General features: G+C 35.8%; 2 protein-coding genes across 2 annotated transcripts; one reads left to right on the plus strand and one right to left on the minus strand.

Annotated features, from left to right (window-relative positions):
* Positions 1-879: 879 nt before the first annotated feature.
* rnf180a (ring finger protein 180a) lies at positions 880-8,082 on the minus strand. The gene is made up of 4 exons (XM_042762473.1): positions 7,428-8,082; positions 4,298-4,529; positions 2,482-2,607; positions 880-2,334 (listed from the first exon to the last, which is right to left on the minus strand). The coding sequence occupies exons 1-4, from the start codon at positions 7,833-7,835 to the stop codon at positions 2,132-2,134; spliced, it is 969 nt and encodes a 322-aa protein (XP_042618407.1). The 5' UTR covers positions 7,836-8,082; the 3' UTR covers positions 880-2,131.
* Positions 8,083-10,144: 2,062 nt separating this feature from the next.
* Positions 10,145-12,228, plus strand: LOC109095205 (5-hydroxytryptamine receptor 1A-alpha-like). The gene has a single exon (XM_042762474.1). It carries the CDS (start codon positions 10,539-10,541, stop codon positions 11,745-11,747), a length of 1,209 nt encoding a protein of 402 aa, XP_042618408.1. The 5' UTR covers positions 10,145-10,538; the 3' UTR covers positions 11,748-12,228.
* Positions 12,229-19,547: the final 7,319 nt, after the last annotated feature.

The raw sequence follows: 19,547 nt of genomic DNA on the forward strand, positions 1-19,547 counted from the left end.
GGGGGTAGTCTTAATTCAAATTTGACCAGTCTTCGTTTTTCTAACTGATTTTAGAAAGTTCTGACCAGTCTTGATGAAGAAAAAAAAAAAAAATTAGATGACTATCTGTTTGAAGGGGTCATATGATGTGATTTAACATTTTTCTTTCTCTTTGGAGTATTACAAGCTCTTGGTGAATAAAAAAGATCTGTAAAGTTGCAAAGACTAAAGTCTCAAATCCAAAGAGATATTCTTTGTAAAAGTTGAGACTTGTCCACGCCCCCCTGAAACGGCTCGTTCTAACAATACCCAACACATCATGTGGGAAGATTTGCATAACTCCACCCAGATGTTCACGCAAAGAAAGAAGGCATACCTTTTATTCTCGTTGTAGTATTGTTGTTGCCGCCACCGCCATGTTGTATAGACGCTGTGTGCATGTGTTTCACTGTATAGCGAAACTACTTTGTTTGTTTCATCTGTGGAAGCGAAAATACATCAACTTTGCACTGTTTGGCTTTCCAAAAGAGGAGTCCAGCCCGGGGTCGTCACATGTGGTTGCCACTACTCATCCACCTGCCTGGAGCTGACACTCACGCGGCTCACTTCTCGTAATACACGACGGCCGCGGTGTGTGACGCTGTTTCATTGAGAAAGCGAAACTACTTTGTTTGGTCTTCCAAAAGAAGACACGACTAGAAATATTTATATCATGTTTATAATGGGTTTTATGTTTATGTCTCGTCGTTCCTGCCGGACAGGGCATCAAAATATGCTAAGCTTGAGGCATTCGGCCAATCACAACGCGCTGGATAGCTGGCTTTTCAGAGTGATGAGCCTTGTGAAAATCGACACGTTTCAGAAGACGGGCCATAGAGGAGAAACAATAATGTATAGTATGTGAAAAGTAATCTGTGTTTTTTTAACCTTAAACCGCATAAACACATTTCATTACACCAAATACACCAAATAATGTTCTTTTTAGCAGCATCATATGACCCCTTTAAGACATAGTCTAAGCAGTGCAACCGGCCCCTGGTCTTAGCTGGTCTTTGTGTCTTGTCAAGCTGGAAAAAAAAACTTTAAATCCAAACAGAAAGACATACTGGATCAGTCTGTGTAATATGGTTCTTATGTGAGCCATTTCAAATGAATCTCATTAAATATTCATAAAAGTAAATTATCTCATCTTTGGTTATTAGGAAATGTTCTAGTGGTTCTAAATGTTTAGTGGTTGACTCATACTGTTTATTGAATCAAATCCTAATAGTTTAAAAAGCAAGAAGCAAAATTAGATTTAAAATTGGACAAGTTGCTAATAGCAGCCTGTTTTGTTGTACTCTGCCAAATCACTAGAAACCACTGAGATCTGAGATTTTACTAACGTAATATCTATATCTATGTATGTGTGTGCGCAAGATGACTAGAATTGATGTGATGGAGTCGGTATGGAGTGTCTTGACAACACGTTTAGGACATGTTGGACATGTTGAACAAGACAGCTTGTGTTAACAACATGGAATGAACAAGTTTCCAAAGGATGATACATTATGCTTTCAACATGAAATATTTTTTTCAAGCACAGAAAAAGATTTCCACTACTAAAAGATTTCCTTGCTGCTTGATGTTTTTTTCTATTTAATAAAGACCAGACAAAGGACCTTTATGGCCAGTTTAGAAATACTGTAAAAACAAGCAAGAATGGTGCAAAACAAATGAGATATTCTTATACTCATCATATTCTATGGATTGTTTAGAAGCTGGCCTGTAGTTATGGATAGTTTAGTTTACAAACCTGAACGTTGCACTTTGGAAATTAGCTGTAAGAGAAGACCTGCACAAATGCATTCACTCTGGATATATAGCATGGGAATACAACTTGTAGTGAAATGAATAGTCCTCTCGTGTGATTATCCATGCAAAGCTTCCCCATGCAGTCGGCCAAAATTCTGTTTAAAAGCAAACAGATATTAGGCAAACCACAAACTCAAAAATCATGATTCATCTTTACAGTAAATGGAATCATCACGCTCTGGAATTTTTGCTGCATGAACTCATTTCTCTCTGTGCAGCGCATGATTCCCTTCTCGCCGACTTTTGTATTGTCCTGAAAGATCTGAAACACTGCAGACAGCTTCCCTGTGCCTTTTCTTTAAAAAGAGAGGAAGAAGAAATAGCAGAAGAAGCAGAAGATAATGAAGCCAATGACCCAGTTGACGGAGTATATATAGATGATCACCATGTCCATGTCAAATCTCCAGCCATGCGAATCATCCTCAAAGTTAAAGGCATCAAGCCGATAGCCCCCATGAGGGAACTGGCGTCTGCCGATTGGACTTCCCTGCCTTTGAAAGCCTAAGAAAGACATATAAGATATATAGAGAGTGAGAGAGAAAAAAAGCAAGACAAAGAACAATGAGCAGTACTATGAAGAATAACAACTGAATCTGCAAAGTTTATTTAGGAGGGAAATACGTGAAATAGATGTAAAGATTGTTTTACCTCCAAAAATTCGAAACAGTTTATGGCAGCTTGGAAGAGGCCATTTTGCACAGCCCGCTTTCTGGAAATTCTGTTTCCGAGACAGGTATTCTTTTGGGAAGAACGTACGGGCTATATGGTTCAGTTCTGTGAAGAGTGGGATGTGGGAATTTATTTTTCTGTGAATCATTAGTGTGCTCAGTGCAATGTGCATTACTTTAAGAAAGCCCAGACTCATTTTAAATAAATTTATCATATCTCATAAAGCTTGTTTCTCAGATCAGATTCTGTCTGCCATATCTGATGTCATTTGAAATCAACAGAAGAGCCTAATTTCTATTCAATCACTCTGAAAAACCATAGAGTGCAACTGGAATGAAAAATCCCATTCATTTTCCCACTAAGAAAATATTTTTAAATCCCTATGGACAACATAAATGGAAAAAGTACTTCCAAAACCAAAGAGTCTGAAAAATAGGCATTTACTCTAATGCTCAATCCTACTAAATAGGTCCGTAATGTGAGGGAAGGATGTTACATTTGATCTTTCCCTTACATTTGAAGCCCACATTAGTTCCATTGCTAACAATATCTACATAACATATCTCCATGCCACATCCTTGGCCATAAAGATGATTTTGTCCTTGCATTATCACTGCACATCTTGATTATTGTAATGCACTACTCTGCAAAACTATTAGCAGACTACAGTATATTCAAACATTCAGTATATTCAGCAGTCAATAAATATATAGTTTAAGGTACAAAATTCTTCTTTTGACCTTCTCTGACCCATCTTTCTTAGTTCCTCCATCTTTACATGTCAGAACTCTTAGGTGCTTTAATTCAAGACTACTTTATTTACTCAGTCATGAACTTTCTCCCTCAGATCCGAGCTTAAGGTCTATTCTCACAGCACTTCTTCCCTCCTTGTTGTTAATCTTTGTCTTACAGAACAGTTTAAAGGCCAACCCAGAGGGCTAATGCTACATGGGTTCCCTTGGGAATTTCTAATAGGTTTTAGTCCATTTAGCCACTTATTTGTTATATAGCAACTTGTTAGCCACTTACGTTTATAAAGTACACAAAGGTTTAAAAATTCAGGTTTGAGGTATGACTGTGTGTATTTTATTTTGTTGAAAATAATGTGAAAATCTCTTCAAGTAATGTGAACCACAGACTTTGTTTTACTCACGAATTTAAACCGCTATCTAAACCCATAGGAAATTCCAGAGAAAATCGATTGCTCATAAATCCTAACTGTCTTCAGGGTTTTAGGACTACAAAGTGTAGAGCTCTATTGTGCTCTTTTGTTTTGTTTTGCTCATTTCCCTCTTTTGATGTTATTTCATTTTATGCATTGCTTCTTTCCTTGCTAACATTTTTTGTTTACGTTCTGTTCAGTGCTGGTTTGCATATTTATGGAGTGTCCTTGAGCTTTGGAAAAAAACATGTATTATTATTAATAATAATAGTAATATTTAACAACAATAATAATAACGTTGATATTATTATTAACAGTTTTTAACAAGTTTACAAATAAGATTACAAAAAAATCACAACAAATCACAATAATAATAGTAATAGTGATAATAAAAACAAATTATCAAATAAATTAATATTATTAGCTATTAGCGAGCTATTTTTTAATTATATATATATATATATATATATATATATATATATATATATATATATATATATATACAACTACAGTTGTTTGCTTTGTTTGTTACACAACAACAAAATTTATTATTATTAGTAGTAGTAGTAGTTGTATTCACATTTCCAAAAAGATAACAGAAAATTTAAGATGTCTTTTTTTTCTGAAACAAACCTTTCTGGAAGAAGACGTGTGTTATGGTGGTTCTGCACAATGGACAGGGTGTGTTGGTGGGGCAGTTCTTGGCCAGCGTCCTCAGACAAGGCTCACAGAAGACATGGCTGCAGGGATGGCACATGTAGGGACTGAAGTAGACATCCAGACACACAGCACAGATGTAGCCTTCACGATCCCGGCCGGGCAGCTCCTCATCCTCACTGCTGCTAGTTGGGTTCCCTGTAGAGCTCTTCAGCAGAGTGAGAGAGGAGAAGAGATGACTCAGTGCTGCTATTAAACTCAACAATCTGCTGAGCTTCACCTTTACTAGGGAGCATCGCTTGCAGTGTTATGCTGATGGTTCATATAAACAGTGTTTTAACTTGACTTTAACACACTTGCTTGTTGGACTATTAAGCACACAATAAGATTCCCTGAACTGTCCTGTTTCGGATCATGTTACAGGCAGCCTACAGGGGTGGCATGTCCCACACACGACTCCTCTGATACACAGGGCCTGTCTGCATAATTACAACTCTCCCACCCATGGGGACCTCCAGAGCCCTGAGCTCTTCTAGTGGACACCAGAATTCTAACATCAACATCTCATATGGAACCTGTTAATGCCTATAAGAAAGTCAGAACCCCTAGTCTTTTATAGAAATAAATAAATAAAGATAGTATTTATAGTATTTTAATTGAAATGGTATGTCACACTTGAAGTGTGTGCACTCCAAAGAGAAAATATACAGCCTACTGTACCACCAGAATTATTACCACTGAAACGAAAAACATGAATTTCTCTTTCTCATCACTGTATTATGAAGGGTCCCTACTTCATCTGCCAAATCACAAGTGGACAGTGACAAATGAAGGAGCAAAAGACGTCATGGCATTTGAGTACTAGTAATCAGACCAAAACCAGGAATTATAGGACTAGTGCTTTCTAAGAGCATTCTTTTGTGGTTTTTGATTTTGATTTAAGTCTTCTTGGGGTGTTGTCCATTAAAGCATAATCAAAATAATTGTGAAGAGAAATATATTTTAATTTTAATAATCATTTAAATCATTAATTTGATTATACTTAAAATTTTACATCAATGATACAGTGAGCGTTAATGCTGATGACTTTATTGCTGTGAATTCAGAATCACTAATGCAAAACCTGTTGCCCTCTGCTTGAAAATGATCAATTCTGAATTAATGATCTGTGAGTGGCTTTATATTGTGCTAGAGAAAAAAATAAAGGAGTAATGAATAACATACGAATATATGAATATATGTAAGAGATAATGTACAGCCAGTTGACCATTCTCGCAAAATAAACCCATCATGAAATATTAATTTGAGAAAAATATTTGAAGAAAAATAGTCCATTACAATTTAGAAAACAATCAGTCTAGAAAGAGGACAAACACTGTGACAAAATCGAAAAAGCAATATACAGTGGGTATAGAAAATAATCACCCCCCTTTAAAATAAGCACATTTCGTTGCTCAAGTTCAGTTTAACTTGATGGTGAGCGTTTGTGGACTGCAGTCTTCAAGTAATTCCACAGATTTTCAATGCGGTTTAAGTCTGGGCTCTGACTGGGCTGTGCAAGGACATTCACCTTTTTCTCCTTCAACCACTGTGTGCTCAGATTTTCGTGTGTGCTTCGGGTCATTGTCATGTTGGAAGGTAAACCTTCTTTACATTGACAGCCTTCTGGCAGAGGGCAGCAGATTTTCCTCAAGAATTTGACGGTATTTTGCCCCCTCAGGTTTTCCTTCTATCCTGACAAGTGCTCCAGTCCCTGCTGCAGAGAAAACACCCCAGAACAGAATATTACCACCTCCGTGCTTTACTGGAGGAGGCTGTTATTTGGATGGTGAGCTGTATTGGATTTCCGCCAGACATATCGTTTGGTGTTGAGGCCAAATAATGAAATTTTAGTTTCATATGCCTCAGAATCTTTAAGGTGCATTTTGGTAAAGCTCTGTTGTGACTGCATGTGGTCTTTCTTGAGGAGTGACTTTTTTCTTGCAACCCTCCCATTCAAGCTCGATTTGTGAGAATTTGTGATATTGTTGTCACATGCACACAATGACCACTCTCTGACATAAAATCCTGCAACTGCTTCAGAGTTGCTGTAGGCCTCTTGGTTGCCTCTCTGATCAGTTTCCTTCAGACTCTTTCATCCAGTTTGGAGAGATGTCCTGATCCAGGGAGGGTCTGTGTTGTACCAAATACCTTTCACTTCAGTTGCACTACCAAGGACTGAAATGCTCCAGGAAAGCTATTTTCATGCTGAGCTCACCAAAATCACCAGCTGATTACAGTTGAAAGACAGCTTTTTGTGCCATTGAGAAGGTGATAAGCTAAACCTGGTTGACCTTACAACTAATTTTTTAGGAGGGGGTGATTCTTTTCCTACTCAGTGATTCCGGTTGTTATGTTTTTTGTTTGTTTTTTTCCTGTCATGTTGGTGTTGTATCTTTCACTTATAAATTGTAAAGAAAAGTTATAAGTAAATACAGCTCGATAAAATACAAACTGTGTCCATCTTCATTTCAGGCTGCAAAGCAACAACGTGACTATTTTAAAGGCGGGTGATTCTTTTATATACCACTGTATAGGACTATGTTATTATTATTATTATTATTATTATTATTAAACATGCAAATCATAGTTACTTGTTTTCCTCTAAGTTCACTTTCTGTCTCTTACTAGTTTGGTGTCTTGTTTATTTATATATATATATATGCTGATAAACAAATTAAATAAAACCTTATATATTTTATGTTTTAAAATATTAAATATATTTTGAAAAGGTTTTTAATTTTGACTGTTTTCATTTTAGAATTATTTATTTATTTAAATTTTCCATTATTATTTATTTAATGATTAGCTTCTCATCAACTCACACAAAGCTGATGATAATGATGTTAATGATGTTATTTATTTCTATAATAATTTAATCTTTGCCACTAATCACATTGACAGAGATTAGAGATTTTTTCTTCATCTTCATTTACTGTCAGCATTCACTTCTCTAGAAATGCAGCTGAAGAGAGCTAATATTCTGACAGAAAAGCTTCAGTCCTATTGCAGCTCAAACAGCATGCATGTGTGTGTAAATACACACTTGATTGCGTTTCTGTTTCACCTGCACATTCTCCTTCTGCTGGGTCTGTCTGCAGCGCTCTCTTCTCCTCTGTCTCCTCCTCAGGCTCCTCAGTTGTTTCCTCTCTCTCTTACCCAGTCTGCATTCCCCTGTAGGAGTGGGTGTAAGCAGGGATGAAGACACGCTGAGCCCTGCTGGAGCTCTGCCAGCCTGTTCTCCAGCCTCCTGTTCCTCCTCAGAGCTGCTGAGAGACATGAGAGGAGCTCTGCAGTTGAAGGAGCCACCTGCTTCCTGATCCTCACAAGAGATGCGTGAGCCTCTAATAATATCTGACCTAAAAGGTTCTAGATCAGACCTCCTCGAAAGCATCACAGCCCTGTTAAAGGGAGGAAGGCTCGTCCTATGGAATGGAGAAGTGGAGGCCTGCTGGCTGGCTGTGGACCTCAGCATATATCCTGCCTGGAGATCACAGTCTTGAAAGTGCAGATCAGAGTATCTTCATGGAGAGTTTCGCCCCCTGTAATGAGCCTCTTGACAGGCATTCATATAGTCCAGACTGAATGTCTTCCTGTGGGCTAGTCTGACTCCAAGGTTGGACCTCTGCAGAGGCCTGACCTCCAAACACAGAGCCTCAGCTGTACGCCTAAGGTCCTCTTCTCCACGTGAGTCCATCTCAGATCGGACAACTCACTGATGAACCGAAATCCCCCCCCCCCCCAATACACCCAACTCTGTAACAGGCCAGGAAACATTAGAGTTCATTGTTGAAGAGGTGAGTAGGAACATACTGGCCCCCAGAGGTATTTTGCACTGTTGACAAAGGTAAAGCCCCCTAAATAGTGGCAGTTCAGCGACCCGATTGTCTCTGGGGGCCTATAGAATTCAAACAACCCACAATGCATGCATTGTGTTATAAGGGTGGCAAAATTAGGTGAAATAACCAGACCAACCTTTTTCAACAGACACTGTCAGCTCTTTTTCTGTCTGAACAATCGGCAGCATATGGGAATATGACAGTCATGCTGACTGAAACGAAATGTGTGGTCATTTTATACAGTTTGTACTGTATATGTGGTTTCTACTTGAAGCTTTATTTATTTATTTTATACAGTGATTTAATTCCTAGTGCAAGTTAACAATTATTTATATATATATAAAATATTCTAATATATATATATATATATATATATATATATATATAAATATATATATATATATATATATATATATATATATTATAATATAAAATTTAATAATTATAATTAATATATTTTTTTACAAACATTTAAAAATGTATGATATATTTTAATGATATGTTTTATGTTTTTAATAATTTAATTCAATTTAATTAAATGTACATTACAGTGGATAAAAAATTGTTGCTAAATGTTCATGCTAAATTATTATCAAATTAAAACACATTGTAAATATGAATCATTAATAGATTATTCAATTATTAATAACTGAATATTTGAATTTTTGATTTTCATTGACCCTGTAAACATGTAAAACAGTGAAAGATATTTAAAATCTTAATGGCAAGCAAAGAAACAATATATATATATATATATATATATATATATATATATATATATATATATATATATATATATATATATATATATATATATATAAATATTATTTTTTATCAGACAAACAGCTGTCCAAGGATACAATAGTGATCCGTTGCAGAGCTTTGAACATGTAACCTTTCCTTGACCAGCTCAGGGTTTTTTTTTTTTTTTTTTTTTTTTTTTTTTTCATACCACTTGTATATTTGATATGTTTTTAAAGACACATACAAGTTGAATGTCATTGCATAATGATAGGTTAAGCATTATACGATGTGATGTTTGTAAATATTAATAATGCATGTCGGATGGTATCGAACATTTTTTCTTTATTGATCATCCGATGTTTTTGGCTTCTCGTTAGCCATAGTTGTAAATAATTCACTGATTTAATTTATATTGAAGCAGCTTTTCATCATTAAATGAGATGGGAGAGGGAAAATATATGCTGCATGGAGTTGAGAGTGATCTGATTCTTTGGGAGACGGGGTCTCGTGCATTACGTTCATTATGTTCTTTCATCTTTTTGCCATATTCTCACCAGATGGCAGCAGATTTCCGTTCCAGGGAACACATGGAACTGTCCGTGGTGCTGAAAGTGCATTTTCCTGATGCATCGCTGTACCAAAAGTCATATAGTGTAAACTATTACAATAAATCTAATAATCATCAAATGCTTGTGATATTCAAAACTGTATTACTGTCATTATACTGAAAAAGGGCCTATCCTAAAAAAAAATGGTTCTAAATTAACTGAATTTATTCAAATAAAAAATATTATTTAGCATCACTGAATCAACCTAAATACATTAAGACAAACACAACTCATTTTTTTATTAATTAAAACAGATAAAAATGGCTCTTTAAGGCAAAAAATGCAGGTTACGACTTTTTACAGTGTAATGATCATATTAATGGCTACGTTTTAAAAAAAGAATTACATTATTTGTATACACATTTGTAATTTATTGTCATTTTCACCATATCTAGCTATATGCACTGTTAAGTATTTTTTTCATCGTCATAATTATATTTATTTCCAACCATTAAACTTCGTTCATTTGTTCTCAAGTTTCAGATTTCAAGCTGACTTTATTTATCTGTAACGAAATTCAAATTAGTTGAAACAGTACAAGGACCTTATCACTGCAAAAACTAAAATAAACATATAAAAATGTTTCAGATGGCCGTGTAAAGAAATAAAATACATTTTCATTTAATATGTTTGAAACAAGGAACTTGGAAACAATTTAACAGACGCAGCACGTCGTTGAATTTGCCTGATCAACTTTCCTAACAGAAACTGTTGAATATCTCAGAACGTGTACTACAACAGTTCACATCTAAAAGGACAACTTTGTCCCGCTGTAAAGCTTGGACGGCTGCTCTGCAAAGTGCGCGTGCCAACCTCTCAGCCATCTCTGACGTACTTAGCACGACTCGTATAAATGAATTCACTTCGTCACTGGGCGCCAATCGCAGCTCGAGCGTGCGGCATTTCCTGAACCCGAAGCCCGCCATGCGTCTTCAGAGCAACGAGGTGACCGGCGCAAGGGACTGTTTCTGAGTGACCGCTCCCACCATGGAGAGTTACAACAACACCACAGTAAGCCAAGACTGGAGCAGGAACGCGACGACAGTTAGCAAAGTTGCTTTGAGTTACCAAATAATCTGCTCGCTTTTGCTGGCCGCGTTAATACTGTTTGCCATATTGGGAAACGCGTGTGTCATCGCTGCCATCGCCTTGGAGAGATCGCTTCAGAATGTGGCCAACTATCTCATCGGCTCCCTGGCCGTCACAGACCTCATGGTGTCGGTCCTAGTGCTACCCATGGCAGCCCTGTATCAGGTTCTGAACAAATGGACTTTGGGACAGGAGATGTGCGATATATTCATCTCTCTAGACGTGTTGTGCTGCACCTCTTCTATCCTGCATCTGTGCGCAATCGCTTTGGATAGATACTGGGCCATCACTGATCCCATAGACTATGTGAATAAAAGGACCCCCAGACGAGCGGCTATCTTGATCAGCCTCACTTGGCTAATAGGATTTTCCATTTCCATTCCTCCCATGTTGGGCTGGAGGAAACCAAAGGACCGGGCAGATCCCGACGCGTGCACAATCAGTCAAGACCACGGGTACACCATCTACTCAACTTTTGGAGCTTTCTACATCCCCCTCATCCTCATGCTGGTCCTCTACGGGCGGATATTCCGAGCGGCGAGGTTTCGCATTAGGAAAACTGTGAAGAAAACCGAGAAAGGCAAAATCGCGGACAAATGCCTGTCGGTGTCTCCGGCGATGTTCCCGAGGAAGGCGAACGGTGAGGTGAGCAGAACTTGGAGGCGAAGCGTGGAGCCGCAGCCGGGCTCGTGCGTAAACGGAACGCTGAAACACTCGGACGACGGAGAATCTTTCGAGATTACAGAAGTTCAAATCGTCTCCAGAAACCACCTGAGCCTGCCTAACAACCCTCAGCCGTGCTTCGAGAACAGAAACGATAAAAACACGGAAGCGAGGCGCAAAGTGGCACTGGCCAGAGAGCGCAAAGCGGTCAAGACTCTGGGAATCATTATGGGCACGTTCATTTTCTGCTGGCTGCCCTTCTTCATCGTGGCGCTTATTTCGCCTTTCTGTCAACGCTGTTTCATGCCTGATTGGTTGAGGGCAGTCATTAACTGGCTCGGATACTCTAACTCACTTTTGAACCCCATCATATACGCTTACTTTAACAAAGACTTCCAGAACGCATTTAAGAAGATCTTGAAATGCAAATGTATTAGACAGTGAACGATGCTATTTATCGGATGCTAATATGCAGATATTGATTGTTTAAAAACTGCTCTAAAGGCATTAATGAGAAGGGACCCAGAACGGGACAGTACAGCACAAGAAGAGGTAGAGCTCTATCCTTGTGTATTTGTTTATCTGTGAAGTTTATCTGCTTCCACCACAAAAACAATGTGCATATACCACTGGATGGATTCAGATTAGACCAGGACTCTCAGACCAGCTGTGCATTCAGTAATAAAGCCCTTAAACAAACAAACAACAACAACAAAATAATAATATTTAATAAATATATAAATGTTTTATTTTACTTTGATGAAAGCCACCTTTATCCATGCAGGGAGCTGTTGGTGGGATTGTAAGCACACTGAGATGTCAAGATCCAGCAGATCATTTATGTAGAAAAAAAAAAATGTAATGTGAAACCATTTCTCATTTCTATTTATTTTCAGCAGTTTTCTTAAATGACATGGACTGGCTGGAAATAACAAAAAAAAAAAAAAAACACAAAAAACAAAAATATACTGAATCATTAAACATTGTATAGGATGGGGCTCTTTAATGAGGTTCGAAAGAAAAAAAAATTGAAGGAAAAATTAATGTGGTTATTAATATAATCTTCAGATGTATCATTTAAGAAATTACCGAACAAAAATAAAAATTATATTTAAAAACAAATTAGTATAACTCAGTGTAATGCAAACTTCTTCTTTTCATTTGGCATATAAAGAAGCTTAAGGTAAGTCAAAAATATTTAATTTGCATATGGACATAAAATTCAAATATGTACACCTAGATAATAAAGCACTATAAAGCGTGTGTTAAATGTCAGTGACAGTATCAGAGATGCAAAAGAGTACACAATGATCAGTTTCCTCAGGAAAAGCTAGGCCATTACTCATGGGGTCTTTGTTCCTCTAAAACTGCATTCATGCCACACTGCATTAAAAAGTATCTTAGAACCTGTAAGCCAGTTTAAGTAATTAAAACTGAAAGCCCTTCAGAGCCTAATAGAAATAGTTCACCCAAAAGTAAAAAATTGATGAGAATTTACTCACCCTCAGGCTATTCACGATATAGATGAGTTTGTTTAATCATCAGAACAGATTTGGAAAAATTTTGCATTACATCACTTTGCTCTCCAATGGATCCTCTGCAGTGAATGGGTGCCGTCAGAATGAGAGTCCAAACAGCTGATAAAAACATCACAATAATCCACAAGTAATCCAAAGGACTCCAGTCTGTCAATTAACATCCTGTGAATCAAATGGAATGTGAAGGAATGTGTGTGTTTGTAAAAAAAAAAAAAAAAAAAAAAAACACACATTATTTTTGACATTTTTAACATTAAACCATTGCTTTCTTCTAAAATATGAGTCCTCTGTTCATAATATCTCTTTCTCCAGTGAAAAAGACATCTTGTCTGAATCAGGAGAGAAATATAAAAAGATCAGGCACCATTTACAAGCCAAAAGAGACTAAAACAGTTCTAAAATAATACTGTATGTGTGTGGATTTTGGTGAGAGAGAACAAAAAGTTATGGACTTTTACACTAAAGGAAGCATTATTATGGATTATGGATTGATATTTTGGCAAGCAGCAATGGTTTAAAATTAGATTTGTTTATTACAAACATGCAACTTTTTGCTTCACAAAACGTTAATTGATGGACTAGAGTCGTGTTGTAGTTTGTTGTGATGTTTTTATCAGCTGTTTAAACCCTCATTCTCATGGCACCCATTCACCACAGAAGATCAATTTCTGAGCAAGTGATATAATGCTACTAATTTTCTCAAAAATCTGTTCCGATGAAGAATCAAACTCTTCAACATCTTGGACTTCAGGGTGAGAAAATTTTCATTTTTGGGTGAACTATTTCTCTAATAGACAAATAAAATTACTTTAGCTATCGATACAGACCTCCTCTTGTAAAATGAATGGACTTAAGTCACCTCAAACATCTTCCACATGTGTCTCCTGATGTTTAGTTCTTTAAAGCTAGTCCCTATAGCTTATAAACCTCCTCCACTTCCAGTGACATTTTCAATGTATCAAGTCAGTGGCCACATGCAGAGTGTGATGGGGAGGCAATGGTGCAAAAATGTTATTCAGGCTTTGCCCACACTGGCAAAATATAAATGTCAGAAAAGATAAATGGAAAATACTCAATGTAATGTTTATAGTTTGTCCTCCCCCCCAACTACATTTGTAAACATGCTGTTTTACTGACACACTGCCATGTGACGAGGATGTTCGGGGGAGCTGACAGCATTGATAACATGACAATGGATAACATGAATGAATATAAAGCACTCGCAGTAATGTCCTCTGCAGGAGTGAAATTTTGCTGACTCATTCCTTTAGCACAGGAGGGCCCATGAACTAATTTTACCTATTTTTTGAAATGTCCCACCGCTTCTGATAACAGTGGTCATGCCTTCGTGTCAAAGTTATAAATGGCCAGCCACTAACTTTGGCTTGATTGGAAACTATAGGGGAGAGCCACAATACGTATTCCTCCTCCTTATGCCCTGGAGTAAATTGAAATGGCCACGAGAGGCATTCACAAGGTCATTCTAACCTTGATACAACTATTTGAGAGGCTAAGTGACAAATGAAAAGAATATTTTGAAGTCACTCTCATCTTCTGAGGAAAGTCTAGAGACAGCTAGTCTTTTAATGTGGCTGTTAGTTACTCAGCTGACCTTTGCTTTGGAGTATTAAGATGAGATTAAGCTGCATGTTTGTCATTTCTTTCTTTCTTTCTTTAAAAAAGTGATATAATGCCCATAACCTATGAATCCTCACTTCCTCACATTTAAACAAGCTCTGATGGATCTTTCCCCTGCTGAATAGCATGTAGGAAATTATTATAACAAGCTGTATCTGTACGATAAGCTGTGATAAAAAACAAATGCAGTGTTGTATCTCTCGAATGTAGCACATGACCTTGTTGAGTGTTTGTATTAAAAGCACATTATTCTGGATAATAATAATAATAATAATAATAAAAATAAAATCAGCAACTCGAATGGATGATTCATTCCTTTACAATTCAGGCTTGGTATAGGGTAAAACCTTTTTTTTTGGTTTACCACCATTTAAAAGTTTGGCATCGATAAGATTGTTTAATGTTTTGGAAAGATGACCAGGGCTGTTTTGATGAAAAATACAGTAAAAACTGTAATAATGTGAAATATTATTATATTTTAAAAGAATTGTCTTTTATTGTAATATATTTTATAATAATATATTTTACTGACTTTAGTTGGAAAAAAACGACTCTGTTATTGTCTTCTTGCATAATTGACAAACTATTTTCCTGTTTGACACTGTAAAGTTGCTTTGACACAACAAGTACTGTATAGTGTACTTTACAAATAGAGGTGACTTGACTTTAAAATGTGTGATGGCAAGTCTTCAGTGTCTCATGATCGTTATTCAGAAATTATTGTAATATGCAGATTTGGTGCTTAATTAACATTTCATATCATCATCATCAATGTTGAAAACAGTTATTTTTGTGGAAACCGTGATACTGTTTTTCAAGGATTTTTTATTAATAAAAAAGTTCAAAAGAACAGCATTCATTTGAAACAATTCATTTGGAACACAAGTCTCTTTACTGTCACTTTTTATCAGCTTAATGCTTCCTTGATGAATTAAACCATTAACCTTTTTCAATAATAACAATAAAAATAATCTTACTGACCCCAAACATTTAAACAGTAGTGTATCTATCAAAAATCTTATAATAAATACCATAAAACACACACACACACACACACACACACACACACACACACACACACACACACACACACACACACATAACACAATATAAACACTTAAATAAATACATATGAATATAAGACAATAAATTGAACTATGTAATTGAAATATGTAATGTATTGATCTCTCCCACTGGCACTTTTCAGTGTCGCATTATGGTATTTCAGTGAACTAATTTAAGAGGTAAATTTACCAAAGGGATGAGGACAAACTCCTTTTAAGGCTGTTGAAGTAAAAGGGCCTAATGTAAAGATGAATTCACACTAATGCATGTTTAGTGAGTCATTATCTCAGTCACTTCAGCTCCTGTTTCAGTGTTGCTTTTGGAGAGGGTCGAACCAAAGAGCTTTATGGGATCAAAAGTCCTCCTCTGGGATCATGACAACATTTATTCAAAAAGAAACAGAATGCAAGCTAGTTCATTAAATAGCCAGATTTTTCTGTTCTGCACAGGCGAGATTTGCATATATATATATTTTGTTTTATATTTATTTATGCATTTGGCAGACGCTTGTATCCAAAGCGACTTACAGTGCATTCAGGCTATGCATTTTATTCACACAACAATTTTGTATTTAATGTATGGCATTAGATTGTTTGATTTAAGCCTATAGATACAGCAGAAAAGGAGAAGAGCGAGAAAAAAAAAAAGCACACAAGCGAGTGAGTAATGTGGTTTGATGGAATCTAAAAGACGTTTTACATTTAGTAAAATGTACATTTTCCTTTTTGCTCTCTTTTTTCTCTTATTCATGGTGCTTCAGCTGTAATGAAATGAGCATGAACACAATGAAAAATTAGCAATAGCAAAAAATAGCAATTTAACGTCTTCTTCGCATCTCTGTAGACTAGCCAAGGGGCACAACAATGTGGTCATGAGTCACCTCTTCAGCTAGTCATCACACACAAACGTCACGGAAGTCACGTTTGCTTCCCTCTGTCTGACTCCGGAGCCACAGAGCTTGTTTACTTTAGAGCATGAAGCCGCAAACTCTTCTTATCTTAAACAAATGTTTTTACCAGAACAGCTGACATGTAATTAAGTTTTAACAATGTTTTAATACAGATTTTTTTAATAAAATGCAAGAAAGGTTTTCTTCGCTGCTTTCTGTCTTCATGGTGTTGGGCTTCACGTGGACTGAGTTGCATAATTTCGATTGCTCTACTATCGGCTCCATTAAATGAGTAATTCCATTAGCTTTCTTTCACACATTTGACCCATCCATTTAAGATTCAGCTGAAGGTCTCACTCGCTGTTGGCCTGTAGCACATTCCAGCCAACTTTCCCTAAGTGCCAGTGGTTTGCTCAGAGAGAGTGCGTCTGAACATTAAAAGATGGAGAATGTGGTGCAAGGCATAGCTGATGAATAATCAAAGCATGGCTTTATTACGCATACATTTTATGTCATATTAATCAAAATACTATGTAGTTTCATTACATTTTGCCAAGATCAAAAACAGTGATTAGTGAGTCAGGTACATGTTTTGAATGTGTAACATTTAACAATGCATTAATCACTAAAACTTATAAAATAATTGATAAAATATAAATACAAAATATAAAAATAATTATAAAAGGATTGTAACCTATAAATAATATAAGCTATACATTTACAAATCTTTAAATCTTTATAATATATTTTATATAAAATATTTGATATTAAAAATCATTCATCATTCATAAAATATTTGAGAAATAATAAAAAATATATATTTTATCAATTAGATTTAAAAGATCATTTAAAATAAATTCAAACAATGAATAAAATATACTTTGAAAAAAATAAATATATATTTTAAAAATAATTCATAAACATGCTCCATGAATGTTTATATTCTATTATATTTATATTCTATTTCACTTATAGAGTTGTGTTCTTTTATTACTTAAATTCATAAAAATAATTATAAAGTGTAATTCTCAGAATCTACTGAAAAAGAATATCACAACTTTCTGTATCATGGTGACTTTGTTTGGCAGTGGTTTGCCTTTAATGACATGGTAATCTATTAAAATTGTCCACATGAAGGAAATTTCATTCAGACATGTAGCACAAAGAGCTGTTCTCCAGCCACTGCCATCAGATCAACATTGAAAATGCAAGAATTATTGCACTTTATTAGCCCGGACCCCTTGTGGTGCTCAGAAATGTCTGTGGCTTTAGCTGTGTTCTTTCCATGGTGCTGGTCACCATGGAGATGCTCTAAAGCTGAACCACCGTACTTCTAAAGGAGCAATTACCTGATGACATCAAAGCCCTTCAGCAGCACAATAGAAGCATGCAGGACAGACAGGCTTCAAACAAATTAGTCTGAAGATTCTCCTCATTTCCTTAAATTTCCACAGAGCAGAGAGCAACAGCAGGATGCAAATCAAATGTAAGAGTAAACAATGTTTGATGTACTGGGAAGTACATTTATGCTTGTGGAGAATGAAGGAAATTGAAGGAAACATTATTAAAGCAATCCGGGAAAGCTGACAATGTAGTACAGTTGTTAACACTGAAAAGTTTCTTTGCAAGGGTACAACAAGTACCAGCAGCTCCTTACAGTGACACAGAGACAGCAAGATCTTGTGGGGGTTATTTTTGACATGTCAAGCTAACCTAATTGGCAGTTAATAACTAGCTAATTGTTACAAACACTAGTATGTTAAACTTTATTATTATTATTATTATTATTTTTTGATATGCAACATAAAATTAAGCAACAGCCATATGTTGTGTAGGGCTCTGGCAGGAAGGGAACAGTGCTTCTCATCTCATTAGTGATCACTCACTGAAACTCGTCAACTTTACCTAAAACAACCTGTTCTCATGCTCAAATCCCATTTTTCGTCACAGCAATAACCCCTAAAACACCAAGATGAGAGAAAAAGAGAGCGAGCAATATGACGCTGTCTGTTGCTGTATATGCAAGGAAACAAATCAGCTAAATATTTCACTAGTTGCAAAGAACAACAAATATAATTTTTAAACAAAATAATGCTAAATACATTTTCATTGATAATAAAAAAAGATGCTTTCGGAAATTGTGAGAAACTGCTGTATGTGCTGCATTTTGTTGCTGCTGCATGTGAATAAGTATTTTAGTATTTTATTTGTATACATCTAGCACCTATTAACAATAGTAATATTTAGCAGATTTTATATATATATATATATATATATATATATATATATATATATATGTGTGTGTGTGTGTGTGTGTGTGTGTGTGTGTGTAAACTACTGTTAAAAAAAAAAAATTAAGCTGTGGTCAGTAGATTAATTTTCTTGAAAGAAATTAATATTTTTATTCAGTAAGAATATATTTAATTGATCAAAAGTGACAGTAAATACATTAATAATGTTACAAAACATATCTATTTCAAATCAGTGCTGTTCATTTAAACTTTCTATTCATCAAAATCCTGGAAAGAAATCAGTGTCCACAAAAATATTATATTCAGTTATATTAAAATATTACAGGGAAACTGTTTTCAACAATGATGATAATAATAAATGTTTCTTTTCTGAAAGATCATGTGACACTGAAGACTGGAGTAATGGCTGCTGAATACATTCCATCCCATTCCATTTTTTTTTTTTTTTTTCATCAAATAAGTGCAGCCTTGGTAAATATAAGATTAAAAATCATATGTGTGGTAATATCTTAGTGGTTAAGTCTGAGTTACTGGAACACAGGATGTGAGTTCAGTTCTGAACAGGGATCGGCCGGTAATTGAGTCACTGAGATCACAGTCTTCAGCACAATTGTGTCCATGGGCCACTTAACACCACACTGCTCTATTGGGACCTGTCCTTGCAATTAGTGTACAAAAAGTCACTTTGAATCCAAATATGAGCTACTTCAAAGTACATAATTTTTTATTACACAGTGCTAATGTGTTGTTTCTCAGCTTGTATAAGGAGAAAACTGCATTCAGGGTAATCTTGTGTATAAGTAAAATTTCCAGTGAGCAATGTTTTGTTCAGCGAATCTATATATTGTGTTGTCCTCATTAA

Source organism: Cyprinus carpio, chromosome A8, assembly GCF_018340385.1.
Source record: "Cyprinus carpio isolate SPL01 chromosome A8, ASM1834038v1, whole genome shotgun sequence".
Classification (NCBI taxonomy): Eukaryota; Metazoa; Chordata; class Actinopteri; order Cypriniformes; family Cyprinidae; genus Cyprinus; species Cyprinus carpio.

Excerpts from the sequence above, each read along its gene's own strand:
- LOC109095205 (XM_042762474.1), top strand. The coding sequence starts at position 10,539 with ATGGAGAGTTACAACAACACCACAGTAAGCCAAGACTGGAGCAGGAAC.
- rnf180a (XM_042762473.1), bottom strand. The coding sequence starts at position 7,835 with ATGCTGAGGTCCACAGCCAGCCAGCAGGCCTCCACTTCTCCATTCCAT. Across the intron at positions 2,608-4,297 it reads ACACGTCTTCTTCCAGAAAG|AACTGAACCATATAGCCCGT; the intron begins GTTTGTTTCAGA and ends CACTCTTCACAG. Across the intron at positions 2,335-2,481 it reads ACTGTTTCGAATTTTTGGAG|GCTTTCAAAGGCAGGGAAGT; the intron begins GTAAAACAATCT and ends TGTCTTTCTTAG.